At 43.9% G+C, this 22,718-nt stretch overlaps 1 protein-coding gene and 1 long non-coding RNA gene across 2 annotated transcripts; one reads left to right on the top strand and one right to left on the bottom strand.

The window, feature by feature from the left end:
* The first annotated feature begins 10,759 nt into the window (after positions 1-10,759).
* Positions 10,760-14,099, top strand: LOC542701 (cysteine protease 1). The gene is made up of 4 exons (NM_001371648.1): positions 10,760-11,284; positions 11,392-11,511; positions 13,232-13,475; positions 13,578-14,099. The coding sequence occupies exons 1-4, from the start codon at positions 10,820-10,822 to the stop codon at positions 13,862-13,864; spliced, it is 1,116 nt and encodes a 371-aa protein (NP_001358577.1). The 5' UTR covers positions 10,760-10,819; the 3' UTR covers positions 13,865-14,099.
* Positions 14,100-16,378: 2,279 nt separating this feature from the next.
* On the bottom strand, positions 16,379-17,296 carry LOC103627140 (uncharacterized). The gene is made up of 3 exons (XR_553408.1): positions 17,212-17,296; positions 16,977-17,111; positions 16,379-16,764 (listed from the first exon to the last, which is right to left on the bottom strand). It is a non-coding gene; the product is annotated as an uncharacterized lncRNA (long non-coding RNA).
* Positions 17,297-22,718: the final 5,422 nt, after the last annotated feature.

Genomic DNA, 22,718 nt, shown 5'->3' with positions numbered 1-22,718 from the left:
CCGACCTTCGTCTGGCTCACCCTTCGTCCTGGTCGTGCTCCATATCCATAATTCTGAATCCGAAAATACCTGTTCATATAATTCACTTGGAAAACATTGTCAAATCATGTTTTTGAGGACCTTCGGAGGACGAAGGCCCCCAACAGTTAGTTACAATATCCTTTGGGACCCAAATGCAAGTCTTATCTCCCTTGCATTTGGCCCCCAACTTCCTAGCAACCACTTTCTTATTTTTACATGAAAGTACAAAATCAGTGTTGCAGGCATGAAAAATAGTAGCAGATTCATTATGCATTTTCTTAGGCACATGATGAATAACATTTCCCTTCCTAGGCCTACTTCTATCATTCACAAAAGTAGAACTTGAAGTAATCATAGCATGTGAATCATAAGCACCATAACTCCTGTTATAATGAGTATTCCTAGAAACTTTTCTATCATAAATGAACGCATGATTCTTTTGACTGCAACTAGCCATAGGGGTCTTCCCTTTTTCCTTGTTGAAAATGGGAGCCCTTTGGCTTGTTAAGTTCTTGGCTTCCTTCTTAAAGCCAAGCCCATCCTTAATTAAGGGGTGTCTACCAACAGTGTAGGCATCCCTAGCAAATTTTAATTTATCAAAATCACTTTTGCAAGTCTTAAGTTGAGCATTAAGACTTGCTACTTCATCATTTAATTTGGAAATGGAAATTAAATGTTCATCACAAGCATCAACATTCTCTACACAAGAACTAGATTTGTTAACTACTTCTAGCTTGGCGTTTAAATCATCATTAATACTCTTCAAGCTAGCCACAGTTTCATTGCAAGTAGATAACTCAGAAGATAGTAATTCATTTCTTTTTATTTCTAAGGCAAGAGACTTTTGAACACTAATAAATTTGTCATGTTCCTCATACAAAATGTCCTCTTGTCTCTCTAGCAGTCTATCTTTTTAATTCAAGGCATCAATCAACTCATTAATCTTTTCCACTTTAGCTCTATCTAATCCTTTGAACAAGCTAGTGTAATCTACTTCATCATCACTAGAGTCCTCATCACTAGAAGTAGAGTACTTGGGGGAATCTCGAACACTCACCTTCTTTTCCTTGGCCATGAGGCAGGTGTGGCGTTCGTTGGGGAAGAGAAAGGACTTGTTGAAGGCTGATGCAGCGAGTCCTTCGTCGTCGGAATCAGAAGATGAGCAGTTCGAGTCCCATTCCTTTTCGATGTGTGCCTCGCCCTTTGCCTTCCTATAGCTCTTTTGCTTCTCTTTTTTTCCGCCCTTCCCTTGTTCCTGGTCACTAGAGTTATCGGGACAATTTGCTATAAAATGACCAGTCTTACCACACTTGAAGTAGGAGCGCTTTCCCTTTGCCTTGTTCTTGTTTGAGTACTCCTTGCGTCCTTTCAATGCGGTCTTGAAGCGCTTTATGATTAGGGCCATCTCATCCTCGTTTAGCCTGGCCGCCTCAACTTGTGCTACCTTGCTAGGTAGCGCCTCCCTGCTGCTTGTTGCTTCGAGAGCAACAGTTTGAGGCTCGTAGATGGGCATTGGGCCATTCAATGCCTCATCAACGTATCTTGCTTCCTTGATCATCATACGCCCGCTTACAAACTTTCTAAGTATTTCCTTGGGCGTCATCTTTGTGTACCTAGGATTCTCACGGATTGAGTTCACAAGATGAGGATCAAGAATGGTGAGTGACTTGAGCATAAGTCGGACGACGTCGTGGTCCGTCCATCTAGTGCTTCCGTAGCTCCTGATTTTGTTGACCAGGGTCTTGAGCCTGTTGTACGTTTGCGTTGGCTCTTCTCCCCTGATCATTGCGAACCTTCCCAATTCGCCTTCCACCAACTCCATCTTGGTGATCATGGTGGTGTCGTTCCCCTCATGAGAAATCTTGAGGGTATCCCAAATTTGCTTGGCGTTATCCAAGCCGCTCACCTTGTGGTACTCATCCCTGCACAAGGATGCTAGCAAAACAGTGGTAGCTTGTGCATTTTTGTGGATTTGCTCATTAATGAAAACGGGGTTGTCAGTACTATCAAAAAGCATTCCTTTTTCAACAATCTCCCAAATACTTGGATGGAGAGAGAACACGTGACTACGCATTTTGTGACTCCAAAATGAGTAGTCTTCTCCATCAAAGTGCGGAGGTTTCCCAAGTGGAATTGAAAGTAAATGAGCATTGGAGTTAACCGGAATACGAGAATAGTCAAATGAAAAGTTTGAGTTAACCGATTTCTTTTTCTCGTCGTCGTCGTCTCTTGGGAAGAAGAAGACTCATCGCTGTCGTAGTAGACGATCTTCTTAATGCGCCTCTTCTTCTTCCCGTCTCTTTTCTTATGACTCGAGCCAGAGTCTGAGGGCTTATCATCTCTTGGCTCGTTGACGATGGACTCCTTTGTCTTGTCGTTGACCACCATCCCCTTTCCCTTAGGATCCATCTCTTTGGGCGATTAGTCCCTTGCGTGAAGAGAACGGCTCTGATACCAATTGAGAGCACCTAGAGGGGGGTGAATAGGTGATCCTGTAAAAATCTAAAACTTGTAGCCACAAAACTTGGTTAAGTGTTAGCACAATGGAGTCAAGTGGCTAAGGACCGAGCTCTTGTGAAACACAATGGTCACAAAGAAAACAAACACAAGAGACACGATGATTTATCTCGTGGTTCGGCCAAGTATAACACTTGCCTACTCCACGTTGTGGCATCCCAATGGACGAGGGTTGCACTCAACCCCTCTCAAGTGATCCAATGATCGACTTGAATACCATGATGTTTTTTCTTTCTTATACTCTTTCCCGATTGCGAGGAATCTCCACAACTTGGAGCCTCTCGCCCTTACAATTGATGATCACAAAGAAGCACAGAAGTAAGGGTGGGAAAAGCAACACACACAAGACTCAAAGCACGAGCACAATTGCACACACAAAGCCACGACTTGAGCTCACAACACAACTCGAGGAGTTCTCTACTCAAATGGTGCTCAAGTCACTATCTCAAAGAATCGAATGCGCGAGAATGGAGTCTTGGTGCTTAGGAATGATCAAGGAATGCTTGGGTGTGTCCTCCATGCGCCTAGGGGTCCCTTTTATAGCCCCAATGCAGCTAGGAGCCGTTGGAACCCAACAAAGAAGGCAATTCTTGCCTTCTGTCGGGTGGTGCACCGGAGAGTCCGGTGCACCACCGGACAGCCACTGTGGCATGTCTGGTGCGGATCTCCTTCCATTCCTAGCGCAGCCAACCGTTGGATCTTTGGGCTGGTTGGCGCATCGGACACTGGCCGGTGCACATCGAACAGTCCGGTGCCCCCAGCCGACTGTTGGCGTGGGCCACGCGTCGCGCGCGGATTGTGCGGCCGACCGTTGCTTTGGCGGCCGCTGGCTCACCGGACAGTCCGGTGCACCACAGGACAGTCCGGTAAATTATAGTTGTACGTCGCCGACGAATTCCTGAGAGTGGCCAGTTCGCTAGAGCCCAGCTTGGCGCACCGGACACTGTCCGGTGCACCACCGAACAGTCCGGTGCACCCAGACTGAGCAGCAGTTGGCTGTACACAGCCAACTCTTTTCCAATCCTTTTTTTCCTGATTCTAGCACTTAGACAAATATATTAGTACACAAAAACCAATGTACTAAGTCTAGAACCATACCTTCTTGTCGATTTGCACTTCATCCATCATTTGGTATATAGTTACTCACTCAATATGCGTTGGGCACTTAATCACCAAAATATACTTGAAATGGCCCAAAGGCACATTTCCCTCTCAGGCTTGTAATCCTTCCCCCTCCTTTGCTTCAGGATTTTGGCGGAAACTCTTGATGATGAGCGTCATCTCCTCATTGTCGAGCTTGGAGGCGTCGATGAGGAGCCTACTTGACATAGACTCTTCTTTCTTCTCCTCCATCGCTTTGAATGCGACGGGTTCCACCTCGGGTGTGGAGGTGGCGCCTCGCTCGATGATTTGTTTGGAGCCTTTGATCATCAATTCAAAGATCACAAACTTTCCTATAACCTCCTCGGGAGCATTAGCTTGTATCTAGGATCACCACAAATTAATTGAACTTGTGTAGGGTTAAGAAAAACGAGTGATCTTAGAATAACCTTGACCATTTCATGGTCATCCCATTTTGTGCTCCCGAGGTTGCACACTTGATTCACCAAGGTCTTGAGCCGGTTGTACATGGCTTGTGGCTCCTCTCCTTGGTTGAGCATGAACCGACCGAGCTCCCCCTCGATCGTTTCCCGCTTGGTGATCTTGGTCACCTCATCTCCTTCGTGTGTGGTCTTGAGTACGTCCCAAATTTCTTTGGCACTCTTCAACCCTTGCACCTTATTATACTCCTCTCGAATTAGAGAGGTGAGGAGTATAGTAGTTGCTTGGGAATTAAAGTGCCGGATTTGGGCGACTTCGTCTGCATCATAATCTTCATCCCCTACGGATGGTACCTGTAAAAATCAAACACTAATAGCCACAAAAATTAGTTATAAGTGTTAGTACAGCTAAGTAGCTTGAAGCGAGTTCTTGTGAACACAACAATCACAGAGAAAGCAAGACAAGACACGCGATTTTTATCCCGCGGTTCGGGCAAGTAGCACTTGCCTACTTCCATGTTGTGGCGTCCCAATGGACGAGGGTTGCACTCAACCCCTTTCGAGTGATCCAATGATCAACTTGAATACCACAGTGTTTACTTTAGAGTATTGTTCCCGTGTGCGAGGAATCTCCACAAATTGGAGCCTCTCGCCCTTACAATAGAGATCACAAAGAAAGCACGGAGTAAGGTTGGGAAGAGCAACACACACAAGACACAAATCCGCAGCACACACACGCACACAAGCCAAGACTTGAGCTCGAAACATAGCATAGTGAGTTCACGACTCAAACGGAGCTCAAACCACTAACACAGTCGATCAATTGCGCGGAGGCGGAGTGCGTGAGTCTTAGAATGCTTAGTGAATGCTTGGGTATATCCTCCATGCGCCTAGGGTTCCCTTTTATAGCCCCAAGGCAGCTAGGAGCCGTTGGAGACAAACTTGGAAGGCCATCCTTGCCTTCTGTCGAGTGGCGCACCAGACAGTCCGGTGCGCCACCGGACAACTACTATAGCCTGTCCGGTGCGGGATTTCCTTCCAAATCGGGCACAAACGACCGTTGCAGCTCTGGGCTCGTTGGCGCACCGGACAGTCCGGTGCCCCCCACCGACCGTTGGAGCTGCCACGCATCACCCGCAGATTTCGCGGTCGACCATTGGCGCTGGCGATGTTCGCTCACCGGACAGTCCAGTGCACCACCGGACAGTCCGGTGAATTATAGTCGTACGCCGCCGTCGAATCCCGAGAGCGGCGAGTTCACCGCGAACCAGCCTGCACCACCGGACACTGTACGGTGCACCACCGGACAGTCCGGTGTGCCAGACCGAGCTGAAGCTTGGCTGCACAGAGCCAAGTCCTTCCCTTTTCCTCTCTTCTTTAGTCACTGTTTCTAGCACTTGGATAATCATGTTAGTACATAAAACAATTTACCAAGTCTAGAAACATACCTTTTTCCTTGATTTGCACTTCTCACTTTATTTAGCACATAAGAACTTAATTAAATGTGTTGGGCACTTAATCACCAAAACATTATAGAAATTGCCCAAGGGCACATTTCCCTTTGAGGTTGGAGGCTTCTTTCGAAGGTTTTTCTGTCAAAAATATTCCAAGAGGAGAGAATGAGCATGCAGATCTGCTAGCCAAATCAGCGGCATAGGGGCTCCCTCTACCTTTGGAAGTATTTTTTGAAACAATAAAAACACCTTTGGTTGAACTTATGGAGAGAGCAGTTCTTGCAATTTCCCCAGTATATAGTGAAGATTGGAGGACTGAAATTATATCTTTCCTCAAGGTAATTGTCTTTCGGATGACGAAGCTTATAATAAGAGAATGGAAGCAAGGACAACACCGTATGTGATAATAGAAGGGGAATTATATAAACATGGAGTCTGTTCTCCACTCCTCAAGTGTTTATCCAGAGCTGAAGATATTGAATTAATGAAGGAGATACATGCAGGTCTGTGTGGATCTCATATTGGGTCTAGGCCCTTGCTGGGAAAAGTGTTTAGACAAGGATTTTACTGGCCGAAGGCAGCTTCGGATGCAGTAAAGCTAGTTCAAATATGTGAAAATTGTCAAAAATGTGCAAGAGACCAGAAACAACCTTCATCTCTCACCCAGCTAATACATCCTACTTGGCCATTGCAAAGATGGGGCCTGTATTTGTTAGGTCCACTTCCACCAGTGCAAGATAATTTGAAATATGTTGTGGTGGCTGTAGAATATTTTTCTAAGTGGATTGAAGCAAAGCCTCTAGCTACAATAACTTTCGTTACAGTCCAGAAATTCTTCTGGCAACATATTGTTTGTCGCTTCGGCGTGCCGAAGGCTATAACTGTGGACAATGGAACACAGTTTGACGCCGAAACGTTCAAGGATTTCTGTGACCAAATTGTCATAAAGATTCATTTTGCATCAGTTAGGCATCCGGAGTCAAACGGGCTAGTAGAAAAAGCAAATGGCATTATAATGACGGGAATAATGAAGCTAATCTTCAATCCACCCAGAGTAAAGTGACCAGATGAGTTGATTAAAGTAGTGTGGAGCCATAATACAACCACCTCAATATCAATAGGTTTTACACCTTTTAAACTATTATTTGGTGACGAAGCTATAACTCCAGAAGAAGCTAAAGCAGGGTCAATAAGAACAGCGGCTTCGGCAGAAGACGAAGCTGATTATCACATAGCAAAAGATACTATCGAGGGGACCAGACTTCAGGCTGTGGAGAACATCAATAAATATCAAGCCAAAACAATAAAATGGCGTGACAGAAAGGTTCGGTTGAAAAATATTAAACCAGGGCATCTGGTGCTTCGGAGAGTAGCCAATCCGGACACAATAGGCAAGTTGCAGCTGAAATGGGAAGGACCTTTTCTGGTGGTATCTTCGTCGAGGCCCGGTTCTTACAGATTGAAGGATATGGACGACAACGACATACCCAGATCTTGGAATGCGGATGAGCTTCAGCGATATTACGTGTAATTTGATGTAATCTTTTTTCATTTTTTCTATGGCACCCTTTTCCTTTCCAAAGGGAAGAAAGGTTTTTAATGGGGCCATATCTTGTAATTTTTCCTTTCTTATTTAGCTCCACGAGAGCCAAATCCCCCAAAAAGATGTAAAATGTAAAATCTGAACACGCACCATCGAGTGCAGAGAAAAAAAGAGGAAAAATAGGGAGGAGCTCAAAAGTCATCCCCAAGGGGATGCAGAGCATGACGAAGCTACAAAAAGTCATTCCTAAGGGAGTGCAGCGTAAGTTTTCTGCTCAAAAGTCGTTCCTAAGAGAATATAGAGCCAAATACCGCTGAAATAGAAGGCGAAGAAGTTCAAAAGTTGTTCCTAAGGGGATGCAGAACTTATACCGCCGAAATAGAAGGCGAAGAAGTTCAAAAGATGTTTCTAAGGGGATGCAGAATTTATACCACCGAAATAGAAGGTGAAGAAGCTCAAAAGACGTTCCTAAGGGGATGCAGAGTCTGGGTGTGGCTTCATGTGCGTGTGCTTGGACATTCATTTGCACATTACATCACATCATTCATTGCATTCATACACATTCATTTAAACATTTGTAGGATCATCATCATCATAACATAGAGTACAAACAGATGCTTCGGTTTGATGACAAGGCTTCGATGAGTATAAAGAAGCAAAGATATGCTTTGTTGTGAACGAAAAGAAGGGAAGGTATTTTTCGCCTTCGGCTCAAAAGATACAAGTTTCGTCCACATCAAAGCAATTCACACACGGATGAAAAGGTAAAAATATACTACAAGGTATGGACAAATTTACAGAGTAATGTTTGGTTCCTAAATTACAATATCTTTTACAAAGATAATTCAAATGTCTCTAAAGCTTTATGCAGCAGCTTCATCAGTCTCCGTCAAGCTTAGTTTTTTCAAAGTTTTTTAGGTTGCCATCTTCGGCTCAGGACTGGATTTTCTCTTTTTCAAAGTTTTTTCGTCTTCTTTTACCATCCTAGCAGCATGTCTGCTCAGAACGCTGACAACCCTTTTTCTCTTTGGCCCTTCGGTACCCTTGCTTAGTTGTTCATAGTTAGGGCATTCAAAGTTCAAAGCATCCATTACCCGATTCAACCTTCGTTTTGGTCGGGTGCCGAAGGCTGCAGTCATCAGTTGGTCTTCTTTTTTAGTATAATTGCCCAAAATTTCGTTGCACATAGTCTCAATCATTTACAACCACTCTTGGCAAAGCTCTTTGAATTGTTTCTCAAATTTGAAGCGATAGGGCAATCGAACAAGTTCATTCTTCTTCCTTGTTCCCTTCAGCTTCGGCATACTCCATTCACTCAATGTTGGAGATACCCTGTTGGCCAGGTATTCTTACACTAGATCTCTAGTGCTGATCTGTTCAGCCACCACCCTGAATTCTGCTATAGCTTGTTGGCATGGTGACCCCGACGTCATGCGGCACAGGGGCCTAGTCAGTCCGAAGCTTAAACTCAGTGGGCTCATGACCATCGTCTTCAACTTCTCCCTCTTCTTCTCATCGGCCTTGATATAGAACCACTCACTTTTCCAGTCGATTGGCCACTTGGTACGATAGCTGAGCACCGGAGCCTTCGTATCCTTGTGATACATGAAGTTATAACAACTGAAATTTTCATGTAACCCGTCTTCTCTGGCCTTCGTTTGGTAATGCAATTCATGCACTCGGCAGAAAGCTTCAGCATTTGGGTCCATTCCTTGGCTTCGAAGGGCCCAGATGAAGACGCTGAGCCTAACGATAACGTTAGAGGTCAGCTGATGAAGATAGATTTCATAATTATCCAAAACTTCTCCAATCATCTCGTGAAGCGGAAACCACAATCCTGCTCTGAAAAAGCTTTTGAAAACTACTACTTCGTCATCTTTCAGCTTAGGAGTGGTTTCTTCTCCGGCAAAATGAATAAGCTTCTTCTCAGCTTCTCCGAAGTAACCCAGCTTCATCATCATGGGCACGTCGGCCTCAGACACAGTAGATTTTTCAAAATCCAAGTGGCTGGGTTTTGTTGGGATCAGAGTGTTATAGTCTTCCTCTTCTTCATCAACATTTTCTTCCTCGATATCAGCTTGTTCAGCTTCAGCAGTAGGTGCACCTTCATCAATGGCCCCCTCCGTCACAACTAATCCCGATTGTCTCATGACTTTGGAGATCGGGGTTGTCTCGGTGGCTTTGGCCTCCTCTCCTTCACGGATCACCCTTGCAGTCGAGCGTACTCTGGCCATCTGATGATGAATTTTTTTGCAGTTTTTACGAAGCTGATGTTTTTTACAGTTTTTTGACGAAGCTCCCTCTTTTGACGAAGCTAATTAAAGATGATGGTTTGCTCAAGAATGCAGTGAAAAAGCTTCGACTATGGTTAAATTTTTCAACAGCACAACACTGCAATGACAATGAATGTTGTGGTAACTTCACACCTACCTCTCTGTTTTATATAGTGCTGCAGGTGGGAAGGTGAATGGCCAAGTTGCCTGCACCCGCTGAACAGTTACCCGCACCCGCTGAACGGTGGACCACTCGACGCTTGGGAGGCGAATCGCCAGACCGTGCGTACCCGCCGCATGGTGGGCCACCTCGTGCTTGGAATATTTTAATCGTTTCTTGACAACGAGCTCAGGGAAGGTGTTTTTTGGATCTACGGCATTCCGAAGCCTTGGAGATTTTTCACGGATCAAGCTCGTTACAAAAAACGATCTAGCACCGCGAAGGAGCTATTGTTGGGAGACTACTTCATCGCCAAAGGTCCTTTAAGAAGAAACATCTTCGGAAGATCAGTACATACAACGCGAAGGTACATGCCGAAGCTACCATCCAGGGAGCTTCGGCATAGCGACATGCCTTGAGACGAAGGGCTGCACCGACTTAAAGAGGAAAAGACCAATCGGTCCATGATAATTTGTGTCATGGTTGTAACTAATTGCCAAGGACATAAATGTAATTCTGACCGGGCTGCGTCCTGTGCCTATAAATAGGTGAACAGTACCTCTGTACTGTTCACGCTGGATTGTATTCACTCGTACGTCACGCTTGGACCTTTGCCTTCTGTCAAGCCGAAGGTACAAATACAATTCAATGTAATTCATGTTCATTTATAATGATATAAAAAAGATATATTAATGATGTTATATAACTATTCATTTTACTCCTCATGTTTCATATGCTTCTTTTTTCATTAATATATAATATGATGATGAAGGTACGTGCTTCATGACCTTCGTCTGAAGATCATTATATCCTATGAGAAATAATGATTCGAAGGACGAAGACCCCTAACCATTAATATTTTATGTTGCCTTATTCTTAATTCGAAGCATTTAAGAACAAGTTCCCAACATTTTCGATACCTACTCATTATCTATTATCAAATTTCTTCTAACTAACGATTACTAAGGTGCACGGAAAACAAAAATGAAAAGTGTTTAGAGGTGAACGCCAACAACAAGGGGTGAGAAAAAGAAACCGCCATGTAGTGTGGGCTGCTAGGGGACGGCCGTGCCCCCATGTAGCCCCTTATCCCCTGTGATCGGATCATCACAAAATATCTTTGGAGCGCGGTTGATATTATCACTATAATTGGGGGTTTACACGAAAAATCGCACCATCTAGAGGTTTATGAAGCCTCCAAAAAAATATCTAAACAACAACTACTTCCTAGTATAAAGTGACAGTAGCGGGGGAGAAGGGAACCGAAACCAAGCAACCCAATCCAAACCAGACAAGCAAGGAATCCCCCGATGGCTCATCGCGTTCTCCTCCTCCTCTCTCTCGCGTCGGCCGCCGCGGTTGCCGCCGCCGTCGACGCGGAGGACCCGCTGATCCGGCAGGTGGTTCCCGGTGGAGATGACAACGATCTGGAGCTGAACGCGGAGTCCCACTTCCTGAGCTTCGTGCAGCGGTTCGGCAAGTCCTACAAGGACGCCGACGAGCACGCGTACCGGCTGTCCGTTTTCAAGGCCAACCTGCGCCGCGCGCGCCGGCACCAGCTGCTGGACCCGTCGGCGGAGCACGGCGTCACTAAGTTCTCCGACCTCACGCCGGCAGAGTTCCGCCGGACCTACCTCGGCCTCCGCAAGTCCCGGCGCGCTCTCCTCAGAGAACTCGGGGAGTCGGCGCACGAGGCGCCCGTGCTCCCCACCGATGGTCTCCCCGACGATTTCGACTGGAGGGACCACGGCGCCGTCGGCCCCGTCAAGAACCAGGTCGGTTTCCAATCTGTTGACCATGGATCCACAGATCGGAGCAGTTCTTTCATAGTACTCAGCGATCTGTTTGGGTCCTAAATTTCCTTTCCCCGGCTGTTGTTTAGGGTTCGTGCGGGTCGTGCTGGTCGTTCAGCGCGTCTGGAGCGCTGGAGGGTGCGCACTACCTCGCAACTGGCAAGCTGGAGGTGCTTTCGGAGCAGCAGTTCGTCGACTGTGACCACGAGGTGAGGAAGGAAACTGCCCTTTTCTTTCATCCATAGATTAAATTCATAGTTTTCTTACTATTATCGTACTTTTTTATGGGATTGGTTCATGGTCACATGTGCTAGGAAGGCTGGGTTTCCGGCCATAGCCCATGTTTTGTAAGCTAGTGTGATGTCCTTTTCCTATTTTCCTCCTTTCCGATTGGGCAGTGGTGCACCTACCGTGAGTCTGAGTAGGAAAACGGGGGTTTGGAAGAATGGAAAGGTTTCATGATAATTTTTCAAAATAAAATTAGCGGCTAAAAGAGTGGTACAATATTGAGATGGTAGAGCATCTCCGACCATCTTTTTTAAAACTCACCTTTCATCATCTTCTGCACACTTTGTGGTTGCCTGCCCGTTCTCCATCTTTGTCTAGCTAGCTAGAAATAAGGAATAGATGATAACAATATTTGGAGATCTAATTGACATAAGGATATAGTGAGGCTCTTGGAGTTGCTTACTCCTTGAGGGGTGAATCCACAGTGATTCAAGTTTGGATAACAAATTACTGTCTTAGTTTACTGATAGAGTAGGTTGATTCACTTGACCATGGAGCTGCTGGCGTTATTTGTATGTCTTATAGAGTTATAGTCTTTGTAGATCATACATCTTGTCTTCACAACTAAGCTCTTATGGTTCGGAACCTGTGAGCCTTCGGGGCCTTGTGGAATCTGACTTCATAAGTTCCGAACAGTGGGGTATAATTTGAACAAAAGCATGGTGATAATATTGTACATCCTAGGATTTGACATTTCATTTCTCATGTGTCAGTTCTATAGTTAGGTTTGTTCTTGAACAGCTGACTATCTGAGTGGGGCTTGCTCCTAGGAACATGGGATTGCAATGAGTTGGCTTACTATTGTAATAACCATCCATTATTCAGCCTGGGTAGGCGTTTTTGACAATCTTCTGGAACATTATTTGGCTATTTTGAATGCAAAGTTTTTGAATCATCGTTATATGCATAGACTATCGCTACATTCATCAGCAAGATGCAATTTCACTGTACATGGTTTTCAAGTCATCGCAAGGGGGCGGCACCAGCATGGGGGAAGGGGAGGGGAAGCGGCAAGGACTGGAGGAGAGGTGATGGCGGCAGCAACAGATGTGAACGGGAGGGGGTAGGGGGATGTATAAAGAAAGGGGGAGGAGGGAGGGAGAGAGGTGGCACCTGATGGAAGGGTCTCCGGAGAGTGACATCACTAGGTCGTGCTTAGGGAAGGTTATATGGGTTGTTAGGTGGTCTTTTGGACTGGACTTCCTGAGTTTCTTCCCCTTCTATTTTTTCTTTTCGTTTTCGTACCTTCTCCACAATGCAGTACTGAAGTTCATATTCTTATGGCGTTGCCTCACCTCGCCTTATGATTGCCTAGGTGTCGCGTAGTCGACTCAAAAGGGTGGCTCGCCACATCTCATCGTACCGCCTTAATAACTATGATATCATATAACCAATATCTGATCCAGTGATGTAAATTTTTCATTTTGCATGAGGCTTTTGCTAATTTATCTTGAATGTGACAGTGATTTTGCAGTGCATGAGTATTGCACATGTGTGAAGCTAATGCCATGAGACGGGACCCATATATTTGTAGGTTTTGGACAGTAGGATTTGCATAGTTGTCTTGAAGTTAACTGTTACCTTATTTAGCTCACATTAATTCAAACTTACTATCCCCCATTCCTGTTGTGAATGTTGCAGTGTGATTCATCGGAGCCTGATTCATGTGATTCGGGTTGCAATGGTGGGCTAATGACGACGGCATTCAGTTATCTCCAGAAGGCCGGTGGCCTTGAGAGTGAGAAGGATTACCCTTACACTGGGAGTGATGGCAAATGCAAGTTTGACAAGTCCAAGATTGTTGCTTCAGTTCAGAACTTCAGTGTTGTGTCTGTGGACGAGGCTCAAATTTCTGCTAACCTCATCAAACATGGGCCATTGGCAAGTAAGTAAAAAAGACCGAAAGAATCTTTTGCCCCAATAGATCTGACCACCTTATCAAAATACATAGAACAGTCAGTTGATGCAATTTCTCTGTTCCACGCAGTCGGCATCAATGCTGCCTACATGCAGACATACATCGGAGGCGTGTCATGCCCATACATCTGTGGCAGGCACCTTGACCATGGTGTTCTCCTTGTTGGATATGGTGCTTCTGGTTTCGCCCCCATTCGCCTGAAGGACAAGCCTTACTGGATCATCAAGAACTCGTGGGGCGAGAACTGGGGGGAGAACGGATACTACAAGATATGCAGGGGTTCCAACGTTCGCAACAAGTGCGGCGTCGATTCCATGGTCTCTACCGTGTCCGCAGTCCACGCCTCGAAGGAGTAGACTCTGGTCAGCGGTGATAATCGTGATTCCATATATTGTAGAACTATAATCCCTGCTAGTAATCCATTTGTGCTGTTTATGTATCGAAGGCAGCAAAGATGTGTGAAGCGGCAATGGGATGCTTGCTGTAAGGTAATATGTTTGGCTTGCTAGGCATGCTACACGCTATTTGGATGTAGCAACGTTATCACCAGCTGTATACGCTTTTTAATCGACAACATTTGAATAATATGTACATAACATTATGTTGTGCTCTGTTCTCTGTCTGTTTGATGTGCTTATGGGTTTTGATCTGTAGCTTACATAACCTGATTGTGAAAACTCAAACATACTGCCGAGCCCGATAGATCCTACGGCCAGTGGGAGTTTTCATTTGCATAGTGGGATTTCTCATTTGCCTTGTATTCTTTCCGTTCTAAATTAGTAGTTCTAAATTAGTAGTCGTTCTAGCAATTACTTTATATATATATATATTCAAATTGATGATAATGAATTTAAACATATATATATAACACATATTAATTAATGTATAAACTATTAAAAGATTAAAATAAATTTTAATTTAGAACAGAGAGAGTGTTTAATAAGCTGCTATGTAAGTGTTTGTGTGGGAGTTTTGTTAGATAAACCGGGAGGACTCTTTCAAAGGCCCGTACCAACAGGACGCTAGTATTTTATGAGATAAACTGTTCTTTTAAATAAGCAGCGGCTATACTAAACAAGGCCAAAGTCTCCTTCAACATCTCCTTAAAAAAATTATCAACGGGTCTGCTCTGCTGATTTTCGTAAGAAGCTATTTTTTCACAGGAACTAGAGCTAAAGTTATTGATGCAAGAGCTCACTAATTGGGAGTTTTTGTTAGATAAAATGACATATAAGTTCCTGTTTGGCACGGCCGAAGCCGCTCTAAAAATGACTCCGCTCTGACTTCTCTTAAGAACAATTTTTCTATAGGAGTCAGTGTTTTTTAACAAGTCGTTTGATAGAACAGTTTCTCTTAAAGCGAGAGAAAGGGAGTGAGAAGAGGAGCCGCTAGAAGCCAATTTTTTTTGGCTCTGTATCCTCTCTATAAAAATTGTTTCTAGCTTCTCGTTACTCTTTGTTGGGAGCTCTTTTTTTAGACTATTTGAGAGGGCTCCTCTAAGAGCCGGAGCCCAAGCCAGTTTGGGAGCCCTCCCAGACAACCCTAAGTGTCCTTTAAGGGTGTGTTTGGTTTGAGGTCAAAGTAGGACGGGGCAGGGACAACACCGTCCCCTCAATTTTTTGGATCACGCCGCCACCAAAAAATTAATCCGGTGTTTATCTCGACCTCACTTGACTCTCAACCAAACATTATAGACTCTCAACCAAACATTATAGAAATTGTGGCCGTCCTCTTTCATCCCTTCTTATATGTCCAATCAAACACACCAAGAGTTTTATTTACCATATAAGTGTCTGTGTGGGAATTTCGTTAGAGCTCTATTTGTATTTAAAAAGTTGTTACATAAGTTTCTTTATTGAGATCTCTACGAAGGTTCTATGAGATCTCCATGAGAGTTTCGTTAGAGTTATATTTGTAATGAATAATCTGTCACGTAACTGTTTTTGATAACGTTGATAATGTGATAAGTGTTTTCGATAATGTGATAATATTTATTTGCATTTAGTAAGATATCGTATGGTTTTATTATACTTACTAGGTGAGTGCCCGTGCGTTGCAACGGAAATATATAATATCACGACAAGTTATATATGTGTGTTATACTGTTATTAGAAAATGTTTTGTAATCCATTTGTGATCCTAGTCATGTATAAATTTTGTTATCTTAATCTAGCTATTTCATCTCTACATAGTACAGTGCCCGTGTGTTGCGATGGCACAGTCATATTTGATGAGGTAGGGACATAGAATTGCTCATATGTTACTTTCTATTCATGCTTGAAGTTGAATTTACTTTTATGTGAATTTTATGCATAATAGCCATGCCACCACACATTCTCTTCGCGAAAAATAAAAGATGAAGCAAGACTTCTGGTACAATTTAGGCGCCTTTTGCCAAGTTTGTGCTTCGAGTGGCTCACCTTGGCCAAACCATCCTTGGCTAAGTTCTTTTATTCTCCCTTAAATATTGTGTACTTTGTTTTTGAGAAACACCCTTCTATAGTAGTACAGGCAATGCAGAGTCCTGCCGGCGGTTTCAAAAAAAATGTTTACTAATGGTAATTGCAAAAGGATGTTAATGTGTTATCTGTCGACTGGATTGTCAGATGTATTAGAGAAAAATGTGTGATTGCGTTATCTGGTAGCCTATCTGAATATCTGAGTTATGCAACTCTTGTGATCTGTCGCCGGTTACAATTAAAGCGCTCTGTAATATCTATCTACATTGACAATGAAAATGAGAAAAATAACTGATCAGAAAGTAGTGTCAGACAGAAGAATGTTGTATCAAAATTATCATATGCCTTGTTGGCACTAATTTGCTTTACATGAGAGGCACATTACAACAAGATTGTGATCTTTGAGAAAAGTGCACAGTAAAGAGTGAGGGAAACTTTATTGGTTCGAAATGTATTGATACAAATGTGTGAGACATGATGTCGTATGCCAGAATTTGCTTCATGGTATTCGAGACTGCTGCATGACCTTTCACAATGAAAGGTTCCTCTTACTATTGGAGGAATAGGAACCATCCTACGTCCAGGAACTAATTACAGTGCAGCTGAGAAAGAGGGTCTGTACTCGTCAAATTTTCTTGGACATCAGAGAGCGCTGATGTCGACAAGTCGTTAAATGGTTGTACTTTGCTCATGGTGCCATGAGCAGCTTCTTTATAATGCTGATGACCTTTGGCACATCAACCGTCCATGCAACAGAAATCGGTTTATACCCTGACCATGGCTTCTCTGAATTCCACCTGCAGCATAGGAGGAACAAGAAGAAACAAGTGTGAAATCTGCTGAAACATATAGATCATGTGGGGCAACTTTTGCCTTGGTTTGCTTACTCCAAGAGTTATAAAGTAATTTGGTGAGATTTATGTCATATCAATGTGTATGTAAGAATGCTGAAACTAAAAAACATCAGACGGGTCAATCTTTTATGAGTTACTCAGAGAAAAAAACATACTTTTTCAATCCCTGATCCATCAAAGTGTGGCCAGTGCAAATGCCCTGGTCTCTACTCTCACCACACCCTTCTTGAATGTGAAGTACTCTGGATGAAGTACGGCAGTGAAGCTCACAGGATCATGAAGGAAAATTCCTGAACAGAAAGCGATTTTCTGTCAGAAGTGTGGTTCTTCTCATATTTGATGGTAATTGGCAAAAGCATATAACAGTAGTATATTATTAATTTCAAATACCATGAAAACCATCAGAATTGGCATGCCAATCTCTGTAGAACTTGCACATCTCATATAAGAACGCTGCATGCTTCCCTTTCAAGTTGTTTTTGTAATAATGTATTATCTTTTTTTCTTTAACAGGAAAATGCATCCATGACAGTAACACCATAGTTTTATTAGGAAATTTTAGCTGAATCATGGTCGAAAAAATGAAATCTAAATGGTATGGGCATGCTAAGAATAACCTAAATGGTATGGGCATGATTACTTTACCTAACAATACATGATAAAAAAATAACAATTCAGCTGATTCATGGTCGGAAAAAAACCAAGGATTACAGAGTTCGCGCACCTTAAGTGGGGAAATCAACCAGAACTGTGCCTCGTAATGCTGATCTATCGAAGTTCCTTTTGCAGCTTCAATTAGAAAAGTTCAACTGCTAGAAGAACTGAAATAGAGAAGAAAAAAGTATTTAGCTACATAGGACGCTTCCCCTCATGCTCTCACAGAAAATTTCAGATTTACATATTCTTCCTAGATCTGCCAGCCAGCGCATTAGATAACTACAAGAAGTTTCAGAATAGAAGTTAACAACTTCCATTCTTTATATTAATTTATATCCCTGCTACTAAGTAGCCTAATAAAATTGGTTTTCATCGGTTCAGTTTATACAAAATCACGTATTTCAGTTAACCTCAACTGCAAATGTTGTTTAATTCAGACAAAATGAACTGCAAATGTCTCACTAAATAAATAGGAATCCTTGATTTCCACAAGTGGCTTCAGGATCTCCTCGACTCGGATCACGATGTACAAGGAACGGAGGATGTGAACGCCCACGTTCTTACAGATGCACATAAATAGCTAATAATAAACGACAAGTAATCAACAAAACAAAAAATCTTTTTAATGAACCTTGTTCTTTATAATTTTTGCATATAATAAATCTAATGAAATGATCATTAGAGGCACTATACTTATTGCTTATTGCTGGGACATAAATCATCCTGAGTTCCTCACTTGTAATCAGAACTACTATTTAGAAACGTAGTGAGAAAAACGACTTATTAATTATCACCGTTGGAAATAGATCACAGTTGTTATAAAATTAGATACAAAATGGTGATAGTGGAATGCACTTGTACACAACTTATTTTCATTGGTTCAGTTTATACAAAATCAACGGCAAAGTAATCAGCAAAAATTCTTCTCTATTATGTTTACTAATCGAACCTTGCAGTTAAATTTTTCTCTATTATTTTTGCATATAATAAATCTAATGAAATGACCATTAGAGGCACTGTACTTATTGCTCGGACATAAATCATCCTGAGGTCCTCACCTGTAATTAGAACTACTATCTAGAATCGTAGTGAAAAAAATGAACAACCCATACCAACATTATCCACCTCCATTACCCAATTGAAATAAAGAAAACATCCACCTAGGTTTCAGTATGAAAAAATGGAAAACGTAGAATTGAGAAGCACATGATTAAGTGTGACGGTGAGGTTTGCGACGTGATTTTGGGCTACTGACTGTGACGATGCTGATTCTAAATTCAATAAAACAAACAATGACTCAAGAAAGATAGATGATCTGAAATTGATCTAGTTGTGTCAAACTTTAAGCCCTGAGAGAGGTCAGAGTTCATTCCTGTTTTTTATGACGGTATGACACCAGAACACAACTATTGATGGAAGATGCAAATAAAAAAGCTATCACTGAGAGAGCGCCATTAATAGTACTGGACATTGCAAATCCCCTTTACTACTGCGAGAGCACCACTAATAGTAAAGTACTGGATCTTGCGTGCTACTAAAGGATGGGCAGCGTACCTGGCTGTAGTCTTCCAGGAGAGCGTCGAGAAGGATGGAGGTTGGTGCTTTGCCAACCCTCTCCATAGTTGTGCCCCGAGTCACAGTCATATAAACGAGGCATAGATACTAAGCATCATAATCAACCTATCAGTCTCGAGTTCGATCTCTTTACATGTAAAAAAGAGGCATCTTCACAAGTGTGTCAAAACTGTTTGTCAGGTATGAGTTCCACTTTTCTCTAGATTAGTTGATCAATCTGATGCCCCTCCTGAAAAGCTATCACCATGCCTAGGCTAATGAAATATGTTAGGCTGTACACAATGGTTTGAAGAAACAACAGCTCCTACTTTCAGTTATCATCCAGTATAATCAGTGAAGGTAACTAAAACAAGGAGTTTGCATCATCATCACCAATAATCTCTGCACGAGCAAACTCCATTCCTGAAGTGGTGAAATCTGTTCACGTCCCTCACAACAATCTCCCGATCTGTGAATTTGGAGATGAACTTGGTGACTGAATGACAGTCCTCACAAAGCCTGAGATTCTTTGTGATCCTTATAGCCTCTCCACTGCCAGTCTTGATAAGCCCGAAAGCAACAGCCAACTTCTCACTGTGGCCAAGCAAAATCCTCTCCTTCTCCTCTTCTTCAATATCATACAGAACTGATCTTATGTCAGGAACATAGCCCTCATTTTTCATCTGTGTCACAAATTCACCAATCAATGCTTGCAGCTCCTCCACCTATCGTTTCTTGTTATCAACTGAAACAAATGAGTACAGCTTCTTCTTCACCTCTATCCAGCTACATTCAGGCACCTTCTCCAGTGCAATTAACTATAGATCACAGGGGCTAGCACATGATTTTTCCTAGACTCAGGCTATAGGCACGCAACTCCAGAAAGGATCAGAGGCCTTGGTGCAAAAGCGCATGGGCACCGGCGCGGTTGGGAAAACACATGTACATAAGTTATCTTTTATCCAGCTCAAACTGACTTTTATCCAGCTCAAACTCATGAATCCACAGGAAGCAAACACATGAACCTCCTTGTTGGATCTCCAAATCTTCATCAAGAATGTGTAGATCAGGTCGCTAGAACCGGGACCGGGTGAGATGAGATCCGTACTCTACACGGATGGAGCCTGTCCAGGGGAACGAGGGGCAGAGGGAGGATGCAAGGAAGGCACTCACTCTCCATCTACGAGAAGACGACGATGCAGAGCGCCCAGATGTCGAAGAAGTCAAACCAAACGGAGGCAGGCAGTGGAGGTGGATGTGCGCGGATGGACTGGAGTGGCGGAGTCGGCGTGCGATGGAGGAGGCGGAGGCGACAGACAGATTCGAGTCCAGATCGCTTCGCCTCCAGGGACAACGACATGTGCGATGGAGGAGTCGTTGCCACAGCAGATGCGGTGCCGGTGGAAGCGAGGAATACAACGGATGGGGTCATGGGCTGGTGGCTCCTTGGGAAGCGCCGCCTTGACTTGACTGGCGTCGGAATTTGCCCTTGGTGAGACAGGACAGCTAGGGAGGGGGAGCGGCAGAGGCATACCTGACAATGCTAACAAGGAAGAGGCCGAGGAAGATGCCGTAGCTGTGAAGCGCCTCCACGATCTCCGTCGTCTTCATCGGTGGGAAGGAGAAGGAGTTCGCCATTCCCTCCGTCGCGAGCACCGTAGGCGAATCGAATTGAAATCGGATGAGTTTTGCGGATTTTACCCCTTTACAGACATGCAGGCGGAGGCGTTGGGGTCTTCATCTTCCTACCGTGGTGGTGCCTGTGGAGGCGGAGGGGGCACGACCGTGGTGGTGCCTATTGGAGGCGGAGGGGGCACGACCATGGTGGTGCCTGTCGGAGGCGGAGGGGCACGAGGCCGTGACCGGGCTGGGCTCCAGCAGCCGGAGGCGGTGGGGGAGGGGGCACGAGGCTATGGCCGGGCTGGGCTCCAGCGGCGGGCTGTGGACTGGTGGATGGAGGAGCGAGGGAAGAAGGCGGGGAATGGGAGGGGAGGAGGGAGATGTGGGATGGGGGCACGGTCATCGCGCGTGATGGGGGCGGCTGCCGGATCCGGTGGGGACGCCATGCCGCGGTGGGGAAGGGCATGGTCTCCGGTGGGAGGGAATGGCACGGCTGCACCTCGGGCGGCGCGTGCGCGGCGTGGTGATTAGCGGGGGAGGAGGGCGGTGTTCGCGACGGGGATTGCGGCGCGCGCGCGTAGGGAGCGCGCGGCGGAGTCGAATCGCGCCGTGGATACGATTCCGGAGGTTGGTCGGGCGGGGTTGGTGGGCGGTTTGCGGCGCGGCGGCGACGAATACGGAGGTCGAGCGGGCGGGGTTGGGGGCGGTTTGTGGCGGCGATGAATACGGAGGTCAGGCTACCGGGGTCGAGCTGCCGTGGAGCAGGCGCGCGTGGTTTTCGGGGGCGGGGGCGGTCTACACACCGCCCTTAATAGTTAGTAGTAGAGATATCTTTGTTAGAGTTATATTTGCAATTAAAGCTATCGCACAAATATTTTTATGACGTCACAATATTTATTATACTTAATACGTTGTTATATGAGCATTTTTATGATGTTGCAACATCTTTTATGACACAGTAATGCTTTTTAAGAATTAAGAGAAGTGAGTTTTGCAACGATAATTTTTTATATGTGAAAGTACTAAAATTATGTTCTAAGTTTTTGTTGATTCATTATGAAGGTACTCCATTTTCATATACTTATTGACTCTAGAGAGGTAGATCTCGGAGATCAAGATCATCATCCTCCTAACAATTTAGCGCTATCAGTCGTCGCCAGTCAGAGCATGAGTTGGAGGTTACAAGGTTGCGTGAGGAGCTAAGGCAATGAAACAAATTCCAAATAGAATAACAATAATACTATGCTTTGTTCATATCATAACAACAGACCATGATTCATGTAAGGCTAGTTTCTAATTGTTGCCATTCTAAGTATTTAAGAATGCTCAACGCGTTGATGCATTGCACTTGCCGGCAACGTTGCATCAGTAGGGGATGAACATTATCTTTCTACAATTTCAACTTCCACCATTACTGCAATGGGACGGGTACCATTAGGACCTTGTGCAGTCCATGCAAGCTATACATTTTAAGTACATTGATTCTAGCAAAATCTAGCTGAACTAGTCAAACATAGTATTCTTTCTTCATAAAGTCTAAACTTAGTTTGAGCAAACTAAGTTTGATCAATTGGCCTCTTGCTTGATGAATTTTAGAAAAACCTACTCAAACTAGTGACACGTAGAGCGTTATTTTTAATTTTGGCTAATTATAACTAAGTTTTGACATTTATCCTCCTACTTGATGTATTTTAGTAAAATTTACTCAAACTAGCAAAATATAGTATATTGAATCTAAGCTTGACCAATTCAAACTAAGCTTGCTCATTTGACTTCATTTATACATTACACACAGGGATCCCTAACACAAGGGCCTTAGATTTACCATACTCCACTAGCGCGAATACAACACCTGGAGAGTAAATGTGTTCAGTGCTTGTTATTTTCGTAAAATTTTTCGATCTTTCTATGTCAACGATTAATCGTTGCTAATAGCACATTTTGGCCTATGTAGTTGGGCTCGAAGGATGCTAGAATTGCATTTATAAATTTAGTTTTCGGTAACCCTTTTAGAGGTAGCGAGCAAAACTCCAATAATTCGAGCGACAACTATCGAAGATTCCTTT

This window comes from Zea mays, chromosome 5 (assembly GCF_902167145.1).
Source record: "Zea mays cultivar B73 chromosome 5, Zm-B73-REFERENCE-NAM-5.0, whole genome shotgun sequence".
NCBI lineage: Eukaryota > Viridiplantae > Streptophyta > Magnoliopsida > Poales > Poaceae > Zea > Zea mays.
Note: the sequence above shows the minus strand (reverse complement) of the source record. Positions and strands in the feature narration are given on the sequence as shown.